This window comes from Carcharhinus amblyrhynchos, chromosome 6 (assembly GCF_965287045.1).
Source record: "Carcharhinus amblyrhynchos chromosome 6, sCarAmb.v2.hapA, whole genome shotgun sequence".
NCBI classification, from domain to species: Eukaryota; Metazoa; Chordata; class Chondrichthyes; order Carcharhiniformes; family Carcharhinidae; genus Carcharhinus; species Carcharhinus amblyrhynchos.
Genome location: NC_137329.1, coordinates 21886396 through 21909251, shown reverse-complemented (window position 1 = coordinate 21909251; position 22856 = coordinate 21886396). Strand labels below are relative to the sequence as shown.

Here is a 22856-nt window from a genome sequence, read left to right as displayed (position 1 = left end):
TTCCTGGGGAGTATGTTGTTGAGACAGATGTTTAGCCATGATCACTTTAAAAGGCAGGGCAAGCTCAATGGGCTGAATGGCCTAATCTACTTATTTTCTATGTTTGTATTACCTTCTCCCTCATGTTTATCCAGATTCCCTTGGATGCATCTGTGCTGTTTGCCTAAACCACTCAATGTGCTAGTGAGTCCCACTGAGTCCTGAATTCCCCGTTTATTAGTAAATTTCATAAATGGAAACACCTTTTCTATTCCCTGAATTAACAGCGTAAGCGTAACAGCATATAGGTGACACGGTGGCACAGTGGTTAGCACTACTGCCTCACAGTGTCATGGACCCAGGTTCGATTCCCAGCTTGGGTCACTGTCTGCATGGAGTTAGCACATTCTCCCTGTGTCTGCGAGGGTTCCTTCCGGCTGCTCCGGTTTCCTTCCACACTCCAAAGGATAATGTTGCGTAGTTCCCGTACCTTGGCAGCCACCTTTCAATGGTGGGGAAATGCAACACAATCAGGTGTGCCAGTCCAGCCGTTGACCAAGTATGCAAGTGTTTGTCAACAATAACCTCCCAAGTCAGCAAAAGTCCTAGGGAACAGAATGTTGTCGTCACTGCACTTGTTTGTACTGCAGTGAGGCCTGGACTGTGCCTCGTGACAGAGTACTGGAGAAAATCCACCAGTGATACCTCTGCTGCATCCATAGGTGGATTAGCCATGATAATTGCACGGGGTTACGAGAATAGAGCAGGGCAGGACCTGGGTAGGATGCTCCTCCAGAGAGCCAGTGCAGATTTGGTGGGCCAAATGGCCTCCTTCTGCACTATTGGGATCCTAAGGTTCTAAGTGGTAGGATCTGCTCGTGAGATTCTGCATAAAAGATTAACAGTAAAGGGGCCTTAATCATTTGCCAATCAATTCCACGCTTTTTTCCAGTCAAATCTCCCACCCTCACATCTCAGAATCACAGGCTGCAATTAGAAATGTGGGACTGTGGTTTAAATACAGGCCTCAGAATCGTACAGCAAGGAAGAGGCCCACTCAGCCCATTGTGATTCTGCTGGTAGTCTTCCTCAATAAAAAAAATCACTGCACTTTGCTAAAATGTTTTATTTATTTTTTTGCTTCTGCCTTGGACATATTTCAGAATTCAGTTTGAAATCTGCAGTCCAAGCTAGTTCTGAAAATAGCTGAACCAGCTGCCTGAGTTAGGTGAGACGTCAGCATCAATCTCACATAAAGAACGAGTGGGGCCAGAAATCTCAAGGTTCCTCAGGGCTCTTTCTCCTGATGCTGTCATGAATTACATTATAAGTGAGTTTTTCTGATCTTGAAATTGCTGCATGATCAGTGCCTTTATCCTGGTCAGTGCTGTTAGCCTGGCTCAGGGGGGTCGGACTTCAGTCTAACCTTTGTCTTTCGCCTGGTCAGTGTTCTTAGCCTTTCACCAAATTGAAGGGAACTTCAATTCAGCACTGTGGCAGAGTGGTTCGCACTGCTGCCTTACAGCGCCATGGACCCAGCTTCGATTATCGGCTTGGGTCACTGTCTGTGCAACATCTGCATGTTCTCCCCATATCAATGTGGGTTTCCTCTGAGGCTCTGGTTTCCTCCCACAGTCCGAAAAACATGAATGTTAGGTGCATTGGCCATGCTAAATTCACCCTCAATGTACCTGAACATGTGCTGGAGTGTGGCGACTAGGGGATTTTTCACAGTAAATTCATTGCAGTGTGAATATAAGCCTATTAGTGATACTACTAAATAAACTTAAACTTATTAAACTGGTTTGCTGAGTGGAAGGAGGTCGGGATCATGGGCAGGTATCTGATTGATAGGTTATGACTGGTGGTGTCTCGCAAGGATCTGTGTTGGGACCTCAGTTATCAGTTGATGGATTAGAAATTTACTTACTCAGATTCGCTGATGGCAGCAAAATAGGTGGTATTCTAAACAGAATAGGTGGAAGCCTAGCATAATGAAGAGGTAAAGATAGATTGAGGGAATAGGCAAAACTTTGGTAAATGGATTTCAATGTAAACAAATGCGAGGTCATCAACAGTGTACCACTACACTGAAGGAGAGAGCAGGGCACTTTCTAAATGTTAAATGCTAGAAACATTGTCTATCAAAAGAGACTTGGGAGTCCAGGTACACAAATCATTAAAATATCATGAATGGGTATAGCAAATCATCAGAAAGGCTAATGGAATGCTGGCCCTTTCGTCCATTCACAGGATGTGGGCATTGCTGGCTTGACCAGTATTTATTGGCCTAATTGCCCTTGAGAAGCTAGTGGTATCAGGGGCCTCCAGGAAAATTAAGCTACCCATAACAACAAATGCGGTCAGATGAATAACCCATTGCTTTTCATCTGTCACTACGTTATTAGCCCTAAAAAAGTATTCGTTCTACATATTGGGCCAGTCCTCCACAGCAGGGTCAAAGAGACCAGTTTCCCAAACAGAGGCATGATGCCTGACAATGGCTTATCCCCAGTGTGTCATGGCTGTTAACAAGCAAGTTCCTTCAGGTCATTCCTTTTTTCCTCGTCGCCACTGAAGCCAGTCAGCAGAAGCTAGTATCCCTTCGCCAGATTTCTTTTTATCACAGTTCACGGAATGTTACAAGTTCTGAGACCTGACACTCCCAGTTTTATAGAAAAAGGCTCCCTGGACAAGCAATAGTGAGCTCAGTCAGGGGGTTCATATTCCAAGAGGTCGACCTCAATGGCCTCATGACAAGTTACTCATTCAGAGAGCCAGTGCAAACACAGTGGGCTAAATAGTCTCTCTTTTCCTGCAGCATAACAATTCTGTGATATTAAGGGGAACAGACAGAATGGATAGGGAGAACTTGTTTCTGTTGGAGAACCTAAGACTGGATAACACTGGCAATAAGTTAGAGCCAGGCCCTTAAGGAATGAAATTCAGAAATACTTCCTCATGCAGAGAGGTATAAGTTTGGAACACCTCTCTGCTATTAGTTGTTAATAGTAAAATTGAGATTCATAGATATTTGTAACCAAATGTATTCAGGGATATGGTCTAGGCATGAAATGGAATTAAACTGCAGATCAGCCATAATCTCAGTGAATGGCGGAGCAGGTTCAAGGGACTAAATGCTCCCATGTTACTATCTCTGCTTCCCTATTGAGACCAGCTACTGAAGGGATGGTTAAAACAGAAGGTTTAAAGGGGAAGGCCACCCTATACAAAGATCTACCTTAGCAGCTTAACATTTCAACTGCCCTCCAGACTCCCCCGAACAATATTGGTAACAAAAAATTATGAATATCAGTACTGTATCAAACCCCTGACAACTTGGACTTGTTAAATTCCAAATTGTATGGCCAGGGGCATCTGAAAGGGCAGTTAATATCAGGGTATGAGATCCAGCAGTGCCAGTTTGTGCACAGCAAGCTCCCAACAACTGGAATTAAGATAATGACCAGATAATCTTTATTCAGTAATGTTGGTTAAGGGTTCAGTATAGACCAGGGCGGCAGAGAGAATTAAAAACAATAAGAAATAGCGGTGGGAATTGGCCATTTTGCCTCTTGAACCTGCTCACCATTCAAGTCATGACTGATCTGATTGTGGCCTTAACACGACTTTCTTACCTGCCAAAGAATCACAGAATTCCTACAGTGCAGAAAGTGGCCATTCGGCCCAACAAGTCTGCACTGACTCTCTGACAGAGCACCTCATCCAAGCCTATCCTCCGCCCTATCTCTACCACTCCACAAAGTTACCATGGCTAATGCCCCTGACCTACACATCCTGGAACACTAAGGGGCAATTTTAGCATAGCCAATCCACTTAACCTGCACATCTTTGGAGTGTGGGAAGACACTGGAGCACCCAGAGGAAACCCACACAAACCATGAGAGAACGTGCAAACTTCACTCAGACAGTGACCCAAGCCGGGGATGGAACCCGGATCCCTGGTGCTGTGAGGCAGCAGTGCTAACCACTGTGCCACCGTGCCACCCCAGTAACCCTTGACTCCCCTGCAGATCAAAAATCTGACTAACTTAGATGTCAATATATTGAATGCTTCCACTGTGTCCCAGCCCCCACTGTTCATTGGGGTGGTGAATTCCAAAAAATTAACAACTCTCTGAGAGAGGAAATTTCTCATCATCTCCCTCTTGTATAGGAGACCTCTTACTTGAAACTCTCATTTGTCCCCATCCCCAAGTTCTAGATCCCCCCAGTAGGGAAACATTATCTCAGCTACTCTGTCAAACCCCCTTAGAATCTTACAAGTTTGAATAAGAACACATCTCAGTCTGCTGAACAGGCCCAACTTCCTCATATAGCAACTTTTATCTCCAGGAATTAGCCATTAATGAGCCTTCTTTGATCTGTAGTCTATGCTGGTTTTTTAAATTCATTTATGGTATCTGGGTGCCCTGGCAAGTCCAGTATTTATTGCCTGTGCCTAATTGCCCTTGAGAAGGTGGTGATGAACTGCTGCTGTCCATTTGGTGGTGGTACATCCATCGTGCTATTACAAGGGGAGTTCCTAGACTATTTTTGTTTTTGGGACATGGGTACCATTAGCTGGGCCAGCATTTATTGCCCATCCCTAATTCCCCCTATTGGAGGGAGTCAACCATGTTGCTGTGGCTCTGGGGTCACGTGTAGGCTGGAACAGGTAAGGATGGCAGAATTCCTTCCCTAATGGAATATAGTGAACCAGTTGAACTAGTCTTCTTTAATTCCAGATTTATTTTTTGAATACAAATGTCACCATCTGCTGTGAGCTTCTGAATTATTAGTTCAGTGACGCTACCACGAGGTACTGCCTCCCCAGTGACGGAGAAAGAACGGTGATGTAGTTCTATGTCAGGATTATGTGTGATCTGGAGAGGAACTTGCAGGTGGTGGTGATCCCATGCATTTTCAGCCCTTGTCTTTTGAAATGGTAGCTGTCATGGATTTGGAAGGTGTTGTCTAAGGAGTCTTGTTGAGTTCCACCTTAAGTAAGGAAACAAAGACCTTTCTCCAGGTGTAGTCCCAGTAATAACCTTTACAGCTGTAACAAGAATTCCCTGTTTTCATCCCTCTTGACCGACTTTCCATTTGCCTTCCTATTACTTGCTGTGCCCTAGCTTTTTGTGATTCTGTTCAAAATTGCCCTGGTCCCTCCGTAGCACACTTTTATCATACCTCCTTAAAATAGTAGCATGGGATTATTTTACCAACGCCTCAAAGGGCAGACAGGTGCCTTCAGTTTAATTTTTCACCCAAACAACAGCAAATCCAGATGAGCAGCACTTGATCTTGAAGTCATAGATTCATAGAATCCCTACAGTGCCCAAGGAGGCCATTCAGCCCACTGAGTCTGCACTGACCACAATTCCCATAACCCCACATAGTTACCCTGCTAATTCCACTGACACTTGAGTCAATTTAACATGGCCAATCAACCTAACCTGCGCACTCTTGGACTGTGGGAGGAAACCCACGCAGAGACGGGGAAAATGAGCAAACTCCGCACAGACAGTGACCCGAGACCGGAACTGAACCTAGGTCCCTGGCGCTGTGAGGCAGCAGTGCTAACCACTGTGCCAGAGTCAGATTGGATTTAGTGCTCACATTCCTGGACTGGGACTTGAACACACATCCTCTGACTTGGAGGTGAATGCACCACATGCTGAATCACACCTAATATATTTTAAACGCAGGGCAGAATCTTCCAAACTGTAGTCCAAGTTTGGTGGCAGGAGTGGAAGTCGGAGTGATTCCTGTTGTGGGGGAAGGATGCTGGGGGGTGTTGAATGGCTAAGTATGCATGATTTTGTATTGTTCAGCGCTTTATTCATTATCTATGTGGAACATGGTGAATCACGTGATGGGGTGAGTAGAAGATTGCCCTCCCTGCTAATATGACATGGGATTGCAGGCCTGGGTGCACTATCTAAATGGCACCAGGACAGCCTCTGTCACTCTCCCTCTCCACATTTCTTCTATGAAGATCCTAACTGAATGATGAAGACTCTGGTGCAATGAAAGCACAGGAAACTAGCCATATGTGTACACATGTTGGTTCTGCACAAAGTGCATTGTGGTATAGATTGAGAGTTCAGAATGCACATCTGTTTAGACCATTTGACGTTACCCCAGAGGATTCACTTATATTGGATTTATACCAGCCTAGCATCTCAAATAAATCTGAGTGTTGCCAGCTCTCAAATTTGGAAGGAAGCTCTTGCTGGCATGTATTTTAATTCATACTCATGTCCCATTCACCCACCAACGCCTCCGCTCACATTAACTCCAAGTCAAGCAGTGCCTCGATCTTGAAAAATTCAGACTTCTCCAAGACCTTGCCCCTTTCTACCTCTGTGTAGTCCTCCGCTCTACAACCCTCTTATATCTCTGCATTGTTCCAAGTCTGCCCTCTCACGCACTTCCCTTTCTTCCTTTTCGACGTTCCTCAAAGTTTTCAGCTCCTTGTCCAGAGGCCTCTTTGTCACCCCGTGAATCATTGTCAAAATTTGTTTGAAGACATTCTTGTGAAGGGCCTTGTTTTTTCTTATTTACAGGGGTGCTAGCTAGACCAACTTTATTGCCCATTCCTAGTTGCACTTGAGAAGGTGGAGGTGAGTTGCCTTAGAATCAGAGAATCTTACAGTGCAGAAGGAGGCCATTCGGCCCATCAAGTCTGCACCAACAACAATATCATCCAGGCCCTATCCCCATAACCCGTTATATTTAACCCGCTAATCCCTCTAACTTAAGTATCCCGGGACAGTAAGGGGCTATTTAGCATGGTCAATCAACCTAACCTGCACATCTTTGGAGTGCAGGAGGAAACCGGAGCACCCAGAAGAAACCTGTGCAGACACGGGGAGAATGTGCAAACTCCACACAATCCATGAATCAAACCCGGGTCCCTGGAGCTGGGAGGCAGCAGTGCTAACCACTGTTCCACCGTGCTGCCTTCTTGAACTGTCGCAATCCCTGAAATGTAGGTGCTGTTAAAGAGGGAATACCAGGGTTTTCACCAAGTAACAATGAAGGAACAGTAATATATTTCCAAATCAGGATGGTGTGTAACTTGGAGGGGAACCTCCAGGTCATGGTGTTCTCAGGTATCTGCTGCCCTTGACCTTCTTGATGGTTGTGGTTGTGCGTTTGGAAGAAACTGTCTGAAGAACCTTGGTGAGTTCCTGCAGCGTATCTTGTAGATGGTACACACAGCTGCCAACGTTCATCTCTGGTGGAGGGATTGAATGTTTGTGAAAGGCATGACAATTCTGCAGGTAGCTTTGTTCTGGATGGCGTCAAGCTTCTTGAGTGTTGCTGGAGCTGCACCCATCCAGGCAAGTGGGGAATATTCCATTACATAAGAACATAAGAAATAGGAGCAGGAGTAGGCCATCCAGCCCTTCGAACCTGCCCCGCCATTCAATAAGATCATGGCTGATCTGTCGCTGCTCAATCCTGACTTTTGCTTTGTAGATAGTGGATAGGTTTTGGGGAGTCAAGAGGCAAGTTATTCGCCTCAGGATTCTAAGCTTTTCACCTATTTTTATAGCCACAGTATTTATGTGGCTAGTCCTGTTCAATTTCTGGTCAATGCGAACAGACCAGGATGTTGATAGTGGGGGATTCAGCGATGGTAACCACAGAATCATAGAATGCTATTGAATATCAAGGGACGATGGTGAGATCCTGTCTTGTTGGAGATGGTCATTGTGTGGCATGCATTTCACTTGTCACTCATCATCTGAAGCCTGGATATTGTGAGTATCTGAAGAATAATGAATGGTGCTAAACTTTGATGGAGGGAAGGTCATTGAAACGGCTAAAGATGGTTAGGCCAAGGACACTACCCTAAAGAACTTCTTCAGTGATGTCCTGGAGCTGAGATGATTGCCCTTCAACCATCACAGGATCTTCCTTTGTACCAGGTATGACTCCAACCAGCAGAGTATTTTCTCCTTGATTCCCATCAAGGTTTGCTTGGGTTCCTTGATGCAACACTCAGTTAAATGCTACCTTGATGTTAAGGGCAGTCACTCTCACCCCACCTCTGGAGTTCAGCCCCTTTGTCCATGGGCGGCACGGTGGCACAGTGGTTAACACTGCTGCCTCACAGCGTCAGGGACCCAGGTCCATGTTTGAATCAAGGCTGTAATGAGGTCAGGAGCTGAGTGACCCTGGCAGAACCCAAACTGAACATCTTCGTGTGACATTTTACTGCATAAAGAAACTATATAAATGCTCTTCCAGCTGTGAGAAACATCTGATTTTGTTTTTGTTGCGTGTGACTTTGGGAATTGTCTTGGTGTTTTGGACAGTCCATTTCTGGGCCTGATGTGGATTTTCTACGGGATTTGAATATCAGTGGCTTCTGATATTTGAGATGTGGCTATTGAAATGATGGTCACATCTAACGTGTCAATGTGCAGGATAACACTGTGATGTGTGTGCTGAATACTTCAAGGGGGGAAATTAGCAGGGCAAAGCTCAACAGAGTCTAATTAATTGGATACTCATTCAAAGAGGTAACAGAGGCATGATGGTCTGAATAGACTCCTTTTGTGCATTATATCATCAGATGATTCAATGATTCATAGAGTCAATACAATGCAGAAGGAGGACATTCAGCCCATCAATACCACCCAGGCCCTATCCCCAAAAGCTCCTGCATTTACCCCAGCTAGTCCTCCTGACACTATAGGGCAGTTTAGCACGGCCAATCCACCTAACCTGCACATCTTTGGATTGTGGGAGGAAACCGGAGTACCGGAGAAAACCCATGCAGACATGGGGAGAATGTGCAAACTCCACACAGACAGTGACCGGAGTTGAACCTGGGTCCCTGACGCTGTGAGGCAGCAGTGTTAACCACTGTGCCACCGTGCCGCCCTGATTTTATTGGTGCATTTGTCTCGGATTGAAAGGAAGCCTGCTTCTGTGTGAGAATTATTGTTTTTCTGAGGGCTATGATTTGCACTGGAGTTAACCTGGAGCATTTTTCTGCTTGTTCAGACAGCAGGAGTGCAGAAAGATTTTAAGCTTATCATGCACTGATTTACAATCATCTTATCTATTGCCTATATATATGTATATATATTTATATAATTTTACATAAATTATTATTCATATTTATATATAGATTATTTATATCTATAATATATAAATATATAGTACCTACCTTCAGCTACACCTTACTGTCCAATCTCCTTCTCTTCTCAGTCCCGTGTGACCCTGGAGACCAATAATGCTGCAACAACAAGCGGAAATGATGTCTGCACAATCCAGGCAGAGATGCTGCAGCTGGACCTGATTGATGCCGTCGACGAAATCGAGGAAGAAGAGGAGGACAACGGTCCTCTGAAGGAAACAAAGCCTGTCAGCATGGCGTCTTACAAACCCAAGCGGCCCACCACCCTGAATCTCTTCCCACAAGTTCCTCGGACTCAGGTAAGATGGACGAAGGAGGGGCGGTGTTCCCTCGCTCATCTGCTGAGGAGAGCTCGCATATTAAAATGACCTCTGAAACTGATTTCCCCCCCCGCCACTGTATAATCTTAATTTTTCTTGGGCTGTGCGTAGCAGACAGAAGATTGCTTGTTTTCCCCGTCCCCTTCTTTAGCCCAGCTGAATTGCAATGAAGGTGGACCTTAAACTTTACCTTGTTTACACTCATTAGCAGTGGCAATCAAACATCCGTGCTTTCACACTCATCGCTGCTTGCCCCGGTTCGTTAATCCTAAACACAGACTGTAGGAGGTTGCAAGGATTGCCTTCAGCAGCGAGTGTCTGTTCAGAGTACTGTACCAGCAGACAGTTGCATCAATGAAATGCAGACTTGATTATCAGGTCAAAACGTATAATACGTTGGCCTTGTAATCTGGGCACAGATGGATTCCTGTAATATATTGGCTAATGAATTTGCATTCAACGCTGAAAATTGTGACAATGCAGGAATAATGCATTGTGACAATGCATTAAAGACAATGTTAATGCAATTGTCTTTGCATTAAAAACATTTATAAGTATGCTTGTTAGCTGTAAATTAATGCCTCATAAACTGCCTGAAAGCTATAAGGTGAAAATGAAAGTGTTGCATTTATATAGTGCCTTGTGGCATCCTGAAGTTGAGCAAGGCACTATAAACAACAATTGAAGTACTTATTAAGTGTATTCGTTGTTTCATTGTGGGAAATATAGCTGTCAGTTTGTGCACAGCAAGCTCCCACAAAGACCAACATTTAAGAGGCATCTGGATGGATACATGAATAGGGAGGGAATAGATGGACTGAGAAAGGGCAGAAGGTTTGTTTTTAGTTAAGGTCGGGCATCAAGATCGGCACAGGCTTGGAGGGCTGAAGGGTCTGTTCCTGTGTTGTACTTTTCTTTATTCTCTTTGTAATAGAGACCAGGTCATCTACTTCAATGATATTGATTGGGGGATAATTATTTTAAGCTTATTTATTAGTGTCACGAGTAAGCTTACATTAAAACTGCAATGAAGTTCGTGTGAAAATCCCCTACTTGCCACATTCCGGCGCCTGTTTGGGTACACTGAGGAAACGTGTAGCACGGCCAATGCACCTAACCAGCAGGTCTTTTGGACTGAGAGGAAACTGGAGCACCCAGAGGAAACCCATGCAGATATGGGGAGAACGTGCAGACTCCGCACAAACAGTGACCCATGCCGGAAATCGAACACAGGTCCCTGACACTGAGGCAACGGTGCTAACCGCTGTGCCACCGTGCCGCCCTTATTGACCAGGGTGTCGGGAGAATTCTTCTTTGAAATACGGAGAATGGGATCTTTTGTAGCAACCTGAAAGGGCAGATGTGACCTCAGTTAACTGTCTCATCAGTTCTGACTGTGTGGCACCCCCTCAGTGTAGCACTGGGAGCAGCAGCCTAGATTTTTGTGCTGAAGTTTCTGGAGTGGGACTGGAACTTACCACCTTCTGACTGAGAGGAATGATTGCCTCCCAGTCTCCCACTCAAATGCAAATGTCATGCCTTCAGAGATTAATCCTACCCTCTGCTGTCACTCTGTGCTGACCTGGCCTAACATGTGCAGAATAACAGCAGGCTTTCAATCCACATACAAACTGATGACTGATTTCAACGAAGGTTTTTTTTAATCAATATATTACCACAGAAACTGACCCACTGTGGCGTATTTCAAGGCAAAAATGAGAGATAAACTATTTTGGTGGATCAGACAAGGAGGAAACAGATATAGTCTCCTCCGAATGGAACGGGAAGATGTCTGTGATATCCTCGAGCAATTGACTGGTTTCTGGAGAAGAGCACTTCCCTTACCCCTTCAGAAAAGGAAATAAATAAATTCATTGTCCTGATTTACCAGTTACATAAATCAATAAATCACCACCTTTCTCCCAGTGGGAACAGCACTCTAGAATATCAAAGGAAAAATAACGTCTCATCTGTTTGAAGTGGGAATTTATGCAGAATGTTCAAAATATTCGTGAGATTGTTATTTGCATTTTGTTGACGGTCAGAATCTTTTCCTCAGAGTTGAAGTGTCTAATTCCAAGGGGCATGTGTTTAAGATGAGAGGGGCAAGTTTTTTTACACAGAGAGTGGTAGATATCTGTCTGGAACACGCTGCCAGGGGTGGTGGTGCAGGCAGGTAGGATAGGGGTGTTTGAGGGGTTTGTAGATAAATATACGAATGTGTAAGGAATAGAGGGATATGGATCAAGGGCGGGCAGAAAGGATTAGTTTAATTTAGCATCATTGTGAGGCAATATTGTGGGCTGAAGGGACTGTTCTTGTGCTGTTCTATTCTATGTTCTATTTTTCCTCCTTACTGGATAACTCTGTGCCAATACCGAGCGCTCTGGTTAAGTAACATTTAAGATTTTTTACTCAGAGTCGTCTGCTAAACCTGAATCCTTCCAGAATTAGGTACAGTTCACAATTAGTTTTTTTGCTGGCTATCTGAGTGCTTTGAGGTAAAATTAACCAAAGAGTAAAGTTGTAATTATTTTGAGAAATTGCAAAATATGTGGATGAAAATTGAAATGGGAGCAAAATTGACGTGCGTTTGTGGTGTTTTAATTAACAAATCAGAAGCGAGATGCTTGAAGTAGTGGGAGAGGACATGAACAAATTGGCTTTGTGGTAGTCAATAAGGCCATGTCAGTGGTGGTATGCAGGAACTCATGGTGTTGGCCTCACTAACGCTAATCAGTTAAGCCTAGAATTTAACAACACAGGAACACCATTCAGCCCAGCTGCTTCATGCCAATGTTTATGCCCCACATGAGTCTTCTCTCACCTTCTATCATCTCACTCTATCAGCATATCCTTCTATTCCTTTCTCCCTGTGCCCAAGGAGAGCCGATCCCGGCGTAACCTCAAATTCAACGTTTTACTCTCGTCCTGTGCACTTAAAACTGTACTTTAACTCTTTTAAACTTCCTTGTAATACCATCAGTCTTTCCTGTCACACATTAAGCTGATCTTTCTCTTCACCCTGTCGGTAACTGTAACATCAGGTTTGTGCCTGAATTCTCACCTCTCAAGATCTTACTGAACCCGGATTTCGGCGAGATTAGCCTCGCACCTAGGAAGGGCACAAGCCTGATCTCAACATTTAAATCCATTTAAATGTTGATTTAAATATTATTAGAGAAGTCCAGGAGCTCACTTGCCTTAGCAGCCTTGCCGGTGAAGATTCTCATCAGCGAGGATCACGTGTGGTTCCCATCAACGAAGACCTGTAGTGATGGCCTTGCTGGTAGGGCTGAAGGCCATTGAGGCCCCTAGGTGATCAAGGGTGGGGGGAGGGGAGGGGTAGTGCTGCTTGGGCAGTGTTAGCCTGGCACTGCCCACTAGGCACCCTGGCACTGCAAACTTGGCACGGTGGGGATGGGGGGGTGGGGGGTGGTGGTGGGGAGGCGAGTGCTATCCAGAGGGGGAAGGTGATTGCACAGAACAGAGAGACTTGCGTATACACAATTTCACCTTCTACTGTGAGCTGCAGGATTTCTGGTGAGCTGAGGAACTGCCCCCTCCCCTACTGGTGGGAAACAGATTGTGCTTTATTTTTTGCACTGAGCGGCATAAGATTTGGATGTATGGCCTCACCGAGAAAATTGGATCTGAAATCCTTCCATTTTCACACTCGTTCAGGACTCAGAATTTTTTTGGTGAGATCACCCCATTGTGTCAAACCTGCCAGCTGTTTATCTCTATCATGCAAAGCTGAGTCTTTGTGACATCAAATAACATTGATTCTCCACAGCAAGAAGGGAATCATTGTTATTAGATGTCACAAAGGCTCATGGATTTCCCTGTAATTTTCTGTTATTCCAATGTCATTTTTTAGCTGAAAGAAGGGAAATGTTAGCCATTTGAGCTCTTAAGATCAATCTTGATGGAAGCCACAAAGAGTCATAGAGATTTACAGCATGGAAACAGGCCCTTCGGCTTAATTTGTCTATGCCGCCCTTTTTTTAAACCCCTAAGCTAATCTCAATTGACTTCATTTGGCCCATATCCCTCGAAACCCATCTTACCCATGTAACTGTCTAAGTGCTTTTTAAAAGACAAAATTGTACCTGCCTCTACTACTACCTCTGGCAGCTTGTTCCAGACACTTAAACAATTTTGCTTGTTCCAGACACTGAAAAATTGCCCATCTGGACACTTTTGTATCTCTCCCCTCTCACCTTAAACCTATGCCCTCTAGTTTTAGCCTCCCCTATCTTTGGGTAAAGATATTGACTATCAAGTTGATCTGTGCCCTTCATTATTTTATAGATCTATATGATCACCTCTCAGCCTTCTACGCTCCAGAGGAAAAAGTCCCAGTCTATCCAGCCTCTCCTTTTCACCCAAACGATTAAGTTCCGGTAGCATCTTAGTAAATATTTTCTGCACCCTTCCTAGTTTAATAATATCATTTCTAGAATAGGATGACCAGAATTGCACACAGTATTCCAAGTGTATCCTTACCAATGTCTTGTACAACTTCAACAAGACGTTCCAATTCCTGTATTCAATATTCTGACCGATGAAACCAAGCATACTAAAAGCCTTCTTCACCACTCTGTCCACTTGTGACTCCACGTTCAAGGAGCTATGAACATATACCCCAAATCTCATGCTTTGTTTATCTGAACATTTAGCTTTCCTTATATCTTGGGGATGTAATGCTGTAAACATTTGACACCATAAGAGATTAAAAAAAGCAATAGTTCCTTTCACAACCTCCCGACGTCCCATGGCAATTAACAGCCTATGAAGTATTTTTTTGAAGTGGTCATTGTGCAAGGTAAAGAATTGCTGTCTAAGTTATTACAAATATCTCACTTCAGCATGTATTTTGGAGTATAAAAGTCAAAAAGTCAACAGAGAACTGGCATGCTCAACTAAGTAAGAAGTCTCACAACACCAGGTTAAAGTCCAACAGGTTTATTTGGTAGTAAACACCACAAGCTTTCAGGGCTCTGCCCCTTTGTAAGGTGAGTGGAGAGTTCTGATCACAAACAGAGTTCTGAGCATGTGAGGGCACACAGAGTTCACCAGAACCTCGAAAGCTTGTGGTGTTTACTACTAAATAAACCTGTTGGACTTTAACCTGGTGTTATGAGACTTCTTACTGTGCTTACCTCAGTCCAATGCCAGCATCTCCACATCATGCTCAACCAAAGGAGGTGCAATGAAATTGGCCTCATGTGGATGCTGGGATGATGCAGGTACAAAAGGGGTCACGTGTCAGGAGTGCAGGAGTTCTGCCCTGGGTGCAGGCAAACACACAGCAAGTAAAAGCTGCTCGGTATTATCAGGAATCTTAATTGTTGTCAGTCCCTTGTCGGCAGCCAATTCTACACCCAAGAAATGTGTAGCTTTCAAAACTACAAGGACATTGGAGCCAAAGGAAACATAGGGTGCCAAGTTGATGATATTAAATGACAAGATGATGCCAGGGTGTTGGTATCTTGGGTGTGATAGTACTATAGAAAATGAGCATATTGTGGACAAGCCAATACAGAATGCAACAATTTTAATTCTGAAGTGGTGAATTTCCTTCTAGTCAGAAACTTGCACACCTTGATTATCTGGCCTAAAGTGGCAAAGAGTTGCCAGTGCACCCAATCATTGCAGAGCGAGAGTCAGAGAGAGGCCCTTCGGCCCATCGTGTCCATGCCAGCCATCAAGCACCTATCTATTCTAATCCCGTTTTTCAGCCCTTGGCCCATAGCCTTGTATGTTGTGGCATTTGAAGTTATATACTGAAATACTTCTTAATTGTTGTGAGGGTTCCTGCCTCCCTTTCAGGCAGTGAGTTCCAGATTCCCATCACTCTCTGGGTGAAAAGGTTTTATCTCACATCTCCCATAAATCTCCTGCCCCTTAACTTAAATCTATGCCCCCTGGTTATTGATCCCTTTGCTAAGAGGAAAGGTTCCTTTCTATACACCCTATTTATGCCCCTCATATTTTAAACACCTCAATCAGGTCCCTCCTCAGCCTTCTCTGCTCCAACGAAAATAACCCCAGCCTATCTAGTCTCTTTTTATAGCAGCACAGTGGTCAACACTCCTGCCTCACAGCACTAGGGACCAGGGTACAATTCCGGCCTTGTGTGGAGTTTGCATATTCTCCCAATGTCTGTGTGGGTTTCCTCTGGGTGCTCCGGTTTCATCCCAGGGTCCCAAGATGTTCAAGTTAGATGGATTGGCCATGCTAAATTGCCCCTTAGCGGGGTAAATGCATGAGGTTAGACGTGGAAATGGCGAGAAAAGATGCTCTCTTGGAGAGTCAGTGCAGACATGATGGGCCGAATGGCCCCCTTGTGCACTGTAGGGATGCTATGAATCTCCTTTGTGCCGTCTCTAGTGCAATCACTTCCTTCCTATACTGTGTGGCGACCAGAATTGCACACAGTACTCCAGCTGTGGTTTAACCAGCTTTTTATACAGTTCCATGATAACCTCTTACATTCAATGCCAGTTATTTGTTTTCTTGTCGATGGTGTTAGCCGAGGTGATCATTTTCTTAAAGCTGAATTGGGAGAGGGCAAATAAGTGCGAGACCACCTAATGTGGATTGAGCTGAAATGTGGGTTGATGGAGAAAGAAATTGCTGCTGTCTAACAATTTCAAGGTTGAGATGTTTTTCAGACAGAAAGATTGTGTCTAATATACTGATCCCAAAGAGGGGAGAGATTTTAAAATATCCCCATTTAACTATCCGGTCACTTAGCTGATTCAGAGCTTTGTAAAAGCCAACATTTCCTTTTGGCTAAATGAATGGCTTGCTCTTGGTTTCATGTCGCCAGAATATGCTTTTCAGCAATCATTGCTCAGAACCATTTCTCCTGGGGCAGACAAAGGACTTGACAAGGAAGGTTTCACATTATTAGTAAGATCTGAATCCTGTAGCAAATATTCTAGTTGATTAAAGTGCAGCAACAGAATTGTACTTCTTTCTTTAACAAAAAAAAATAAGTGTCAAGCCAATGGTTGTTGCAAAAATAATTTTACATTGGATTTAGGACTGATGTTGTGATTCAGCCTTAGCCAAGAAGCCAACTAAATTACAGTCAAGATTATGAAAGTGTTTGGTTGGTTAGACAATGTTGACAACTAGTAGTGCTTTTAAAGAAATAAAATGCTCCATGGCATTTCATCAGAGCATGACAAATAAAAACTAGATTAGATTGTCCCTTTTAGGACAACACGTCACAAGAGGGTCACCTGAGTTGAGGGACAATTGGGACTGAGGGTGGGTAATCACCCAAGAGGGTAGAGCTCTTTCTTAGGCAGAAGACAGTCTGAAGACATAGAACATAGAACATAGAACACTACAGCACAAACAGGCCCTTCGGCCCACAAGCTGCGCCGATCACATCATCACCTACCAACCTACAGACCTATCTATAACCCTCAATCTCATTAAACCCCATATACTCATCCAGGAGTCTTTTAAAAGACCCCAGCGAGTTCGCCTCCACCACCACTGACGGCAGCCGATTCCATTCACTCACCACCCTCTGAGTGAAAAACTTACCCCTAACATCACTTCTGAACCTCCCTCCCCGCACCTTAAATCTGTGTCCTCTCGTAGCGACCATTTCAACCCGGGGAAATAGCCTCTGAGAGTCCACCCTATCTATTCCTCTCAACATTTTGTAAACTTCTATCAGGTCGCCTCTCAACCTTCGTCTCTCCAGGGAAAAGAGTCCCAGCTCCCTCAACCTAACTTCATAAGGCATGCCTCCCAGTCCAGGCAACATCCTTGTAAATCTCCTCTGTACCCTTTCAATAGCTTCTACATATTTCCTATAGTGAGGTGACCAGAACTGCACACAATACTCTAAATGAGGCCTGACAAGGGTCTTATAAAGTTCCAGCATTACCTCCCGACTCCTAAACTCAATCCCTCGATTAATGAAGGCCAGTACACCATACGCCTTCTTGACCACCTCCTCCACCTGCGAGGCCGATTTAAGAGTCCTGTGGACCCGGACCCCAAGATCCTTCTGCTCCTCAACACTACTCAGACTTCTGCCCTTAATAGTGTACTCGTTCATCCCGTTGGTTCTGCCAAAATGGACGACTACACATTTATCCGCGTTGAAGTCCATCTGCCACTTCTCCGCCCAGTCCTGCATCCTATCTATGTCCTGCTGCAACTTTTGCCATCCTTCCAGACCATCCACAACACCACCGACCTTAGTGTCATCAGCGAACTTACTTACCCATCCCTCCACTTCCTCATCCAGGTCATTTATGAAAATGACAAACAACAAGGGTCCCAGAACAGATCTTTGAGGCACTCCTTGAGGCATGTAGGAACTGGTGCAGCCAGGGGGCTGCCAGCCTCTGTACAGCTTTTCCTTGTTAATGAATACCCTTTGTACTCGTGCTGAAGTTTGTAATGTGAATCATTACAGACACAGAGTCATGAAGTAAGGTGATATCAGGCAAGATGGTCAAAGAATTGGTTTAGCGGGGTTGGTTTTAAGGAGCATCTTGAAGGAGAAAGAGGACTTAGAGAGATGGAAAGATTTAAGGCCTCGGCAGCTGGTCAATGCACCTAACCCCTGCACGTCTTTCAGACTGTGGGATGAAACCCGAGCATCCAGATGCAATCCACGCAGTCACGGGGAGAACGAGCAAACTCCACATAGTTACTCATCCAAGTGGGAATTGAACACGGATCTCTGGTGCTATGAGATAGCAGTGCTAACCACTGTGCCACCATGCTGCCCAATTGTTGGTTTATTTAGTTAAATTATTTATGTTAGATTATTTATTTATAACATTTTGGTTTATTTAGTTAAGTTTCTTTTGAAGTTTTGTTTTAGTTACAGTGTCACGATTCTCACCCCCCTTCCCTTGTGCCTTCAGGTCATTCGTAAGCAGGGTTTTTTTTTAATGAAATAATCTTTGTTATTTTATGTCGCTTGGCAACTTGTTGATGAGATGCCGCTTGGCCCATTGTGTGTCAGCACCTTCTGCTGCCTCAGCTCCATAAGGCTGTCACCATCTGCTCATGACATCTTTGTCTTCTGATTGCAGGATACACTGAACAACAATTCATTCGGCAAGAAGTTCAGCTGGCAGGAAAAGGTTTCCCGATCATCGTCACCACTGAAAACTGGTACGTGTGCCTGCATGGCATGCCCTGTTGGCATGTTCATATTGGAGTGCATCTGTAAGAGTAAACTTTACCTATTTGGTCCTTAATCCATCAAAGTTGTTTCGTCAACTCCAGTGCGTGTGTTTTGTGTAGTGACTTCTTTTAAAACAAAATGACTGCTGTGCAACCATTTGAAAAAGGAAACAGGTGCTTGCATTTATGTAGCGCCTTTAGTAAAGTAAAACGCCTTCAGGTGCTTCATTAAGAGGTAAACTCTTAGCCAGGTTAGGAGATATTAGGAGAAGTGATCAAATGCTTGATCAAAGACCTAGGTTTAAAAAAGAGTCTTAAAGGAGAAAAGGGAGATGGAGAGGTTTAGGGTGGGAATTCCAGAGTTTAGGATCCCAGCAGCTGAAGGTATGGCTGGCAGTAATGGGATAAAGAAGTGGATATGCGCAAAAAAAAGGCCAGAACTGAAGGAATGCACATCGGAGATCTGGAGGACGTTGCAGAGATAGGGAGGGAATGAGGACTGGGAGGGGTCTGAAGACAAGGGTGAAAATTTTACACATTTGAGATGTGTATTGTCCACTTCTAACTTTAACAATCGTGTCTGCTTTGTTGATGACTCACTACAGCAATCTCCTGAAGCTAGGCTGACAACCAGTGCGCTGAGAGCCAACGCCAGTCAGTGAGCATAGAGATGAGCAGGACTTGGTGAGAATAGTGGAGTCTAATTTTGTCTATCATTGTTGTTGGGAGTCAGTATAGTGCTAAACGCAGGAGGTCAATCAAGGAAGAAGGTTCACCATTGAATTTCTGCCCTTTGGAGAGCTGCCTCTCTCTTGCCAATGAGAGAACATGATTGCCTGACCTTTGATAATCCCACTGCATCAAAGTGGGAATGTGGGACTGGGGAGGCAGGATATTATTTCTTCATATCGCTGTAATTACTACATTTAAGACCCTCCTTAAAACCCATCTCTTGCCTGTGTATTTGGTCACCTGTCCTAATATCTCCTCCTTTGGCTTGGTGTCAATTTAGCCTGTTTACAATCCTGTGAAGCGCCTCAGACGTTTTGCTTCATTAAACGGTGATCTACAATAAACACAGGTTGTTGCTTCAGTGGATTAAAAACCAGGTAGGTTCTCTAATGAGCAGATGACCTGTTCCCCCGGTGTACCAGCCAGACCGTGAAGGTGATAATCTACCTCTTAGGTATTTGTCTCCAGTCTGGGCAACAGGTTTGGTGGATTGCAATTGTAACTGTTCTACCTGAAAATCAGTGGTCTTCCCTCATTGCACATTTTCACTAGGAGCAGGGATGACAACTGATTTGGGGCGAATGGGATGAAAGGTCATGGGGAGAAAGCAGGATTAGGCTATTGAGTTGGATGAGCAGCCATGATCGTGATGAATGGCGGAGCAGTTCGAAGGGCCAAATGTCCTCCTCCTATGTTTCTATGTTTGCTGACCACTCCACTGGGAATCCAAGACTTTAACAATTGTGTCTGCTTTACTGATGACTCACTCCTGAAGCTAGGCTGGCAACTAACTGCTTGCATTGCGAGCATATCACAAACAGGTTTACCGGTTTGTATTTGGAGGAGCCTCTGGTGAAATGGGGGGGAGAATGACAGCTCCGTGCATGTTTCTGCAAGGGTGCGGTGAGATTATAATGGCTCAGTTTTGAAATGAGAGAACAATGGCTGTGCCCGCTATATCAGTTACAGGAGGAAGATAGAGGTTAGAGGTTAAGTTTTACTGCTCAGACAATTTCTGACACACTTTCCCCATTTCTTGTTTGGAGATGTCAGCACTTCGATCTCAGAAAGACTCCCAGAAATAATCATTTTAATTACCCAATCCCTGAATCTGCACTTAACCACTAACAGCAGTGTAATGCACAGTGTATTATTCTTCTGTTGGAGTGCACTTGCCCTTAAGCTAATCTCTCTCTGAAGTCTAGCTGGGTCAATGAAAATGCGATTTGGAGGTCTTGTGGAGCAGTCCCTGCCTCCGGGCCAGAAGCTCTGGGTTAAAGTGTGAAATTTATTTATTAGTGTCACAAGTCAGCTTAACACTGCAATGAGATTATTGTGAAAAACCCCTGGTCGCCACACTCCGGCACAGTTCGGGTACACTGAGGGAGAATTTAGCACGGCCAATGCACCTAATCAGCATGTCTTTCAGACTGTGGGAGGAAACCAGAACACCCTGAGGAAATGCACACAGACACAGGGAGAACATGCCGACTCCGCACAGACAATGACCCAAATCAGAAACTGAACCTGGGTTCCAGGCGCTGTGAGGCAGTAGTGCTAACCACTGTGCCACCGTGCTGCCCATGGGTTCAAATCCTACTTCAGGACTTGATGGTTATGGAAGGCATGTTCATAACGTGGCCAAACAGTCTGGAAATCCTTCCAAGACACCTGATGGCACTCTATAAGAGTGGGACAGTTTCCTGATCGACCATGCTGCAGAGAGTTATGATAATCCACTGCAGTACTTTGCCAAGCATAATCATGGACAAGTAGAAGTCCGTGGTTACCAACACCCGCTTCAGGCATGGTACCTGGAGGAGGGGGAGAGTGCAATTCATTGAATCAGAGAATAGTACAGAACAGAAGAGACCATTCAGCCCATCATAGCAATGTAATTTCTATCGTAGAACAACTCAGTTTGTTCTACTTACCTGCTCTTTACCCATATTCCTGTAATTTTTCTACTTCATGTATTTATCTCATTCCTTTTTCTAAGGATATTTCTACCATCCTATCAGACAGCACTTTCCAAATCCTAGGCGATCACCTGCCCACAGCCCCCGACACTTTTGACCATCACCTTTAACCTGTGCCCTCAGATTATTAAATTTCAAACAGTTTGTCTTTACTTAACTTTTCACATTTCTCTGAAATCGACCCTTAACCTTCACTGCTTCAAGGAAAACAACCCCAAGATTTCCACTCTATTCTGTTCAATTGCAATCTCTCATTGTTGACACCATCCTAACAACAATTTCCACTGTTGGGGGTAAGAAGCATGTAAATTTCCAGTTCCAGGTCACAGGAAACCAACATGAAATGGCAGGCTTGCTTTCTCTTTTTATTTTTGAGATACTGTTGAGTTTTGGTGGGGGAGGGGTGCTGACTGTTCAGCGTGAATCATAGAATAGAATCCTCACAGTGCAAAAGGAGGCTATTCAGCCCATCGAGTCTGCATCTACCACAATCCCACCCAGCCCCTACCCCAATAACCCTACCAATCTCCTCACACTAAGGGGCAATTTAGCATGGCCAATTTACCAAACCTGCACATCTTTGGGCTGTGAAGGGAAACCAGAGCACCCAGAGGAAAGCCACGCAGACACAGAAAAAACGTGCAAACTCCATACTGATAGTGATCCAAGCCGGGAATCGAACCTGGGCCCCTGGCACTGTGAGGCCGCAATGCTAACCACTGTGCCACCATTTCGGCTGACTGGGTGTACGGGTAGTGTAGATTGACAGCCCCTGTCATTGAAGCTACTAATTTGTTCCAATGAGTCACCATTCCATTGGCCAGTTTTCTACACTGGATAGGATGGGTTAGCAAGTTTAAAATCTACCTATTTGTCTTACATGTGACAGACTCATAACTTTCGTACCAATACATTCAAAAATAACACTACAAGGAACTGGACAATGGTCTACACTGATTTTTCTCCATAAACCCAATGTTTTTCTTGATTTTTCTGTGCACCAATGGCTGTCTCTTTATTAGCGCACTCTAGGTGCTGCCTACATCAGCAAAATCCCTGATTTGCCACACTCCAGCTCCTGTTCGGGTACACCAAGGGAGAATTTAGCATGGCCAATACATCTAACCAGCATATCTTTTGGACTGTGGGAGGAAACCAGAGCACTTGGAGGAAACCTGCAAAGACACAGGGAGAACGTGCAAACTCCACACAGATAGTGACCCAAACTGGGAATCCAACCTGGGCCCCTGGCACTGGTGAGGGAGCAGTGCTAACCACCGTGCCACCCACAAAAACATTGTCAGTCTCTTTATTGATGCACTTTAGATGGCCTACAGGTTTGATTTATTTTTAGAAGTGCGGTCCAGTTTCTAGTTTTGCTTTTTAACGTGGAGCTGACCTTACCTGTTCACTGTGTGAAATTCAGAAATATCCAAGAGAAAGCCAGTTCTGAATAGGGAACTGGATGCTTTTATGGTTACTGGTAAGAATGACGCAATACGACTT

The 22856-nt window shown here is 44.5% G+C and overlaps 1 protein-coding gene across 3 annotated transcripts in view; it reads left to right on the top strand.

Annotated features, from left to right (window-relative positions):
• mapk8ip1b (mitogen-activated protein kinase 8 interacting protein 1b) overlaps positions 1 to 22856 on the top strand; it is a 173190-nt gene that overhangs the window by 104306 nt on the left and 46028 nt on the right. For all 3 annotated transcript variants that reach the window (XM_080191559.1, XM_080191558.1, XM_080191560.1), the window contains 2 exons: positions 9214 to 9441; positions 18546 to 18627. In XM_080191559.1, the coding sequence (XP_080047685.1) occupies positions 9214 to 9441; positions 18546 to 18627 (310 nt within the window). The remainder of the gene's footprint in view (positions 1 to 9213; positions 9442 to 18545; positions 18628 to 22856) is intronic.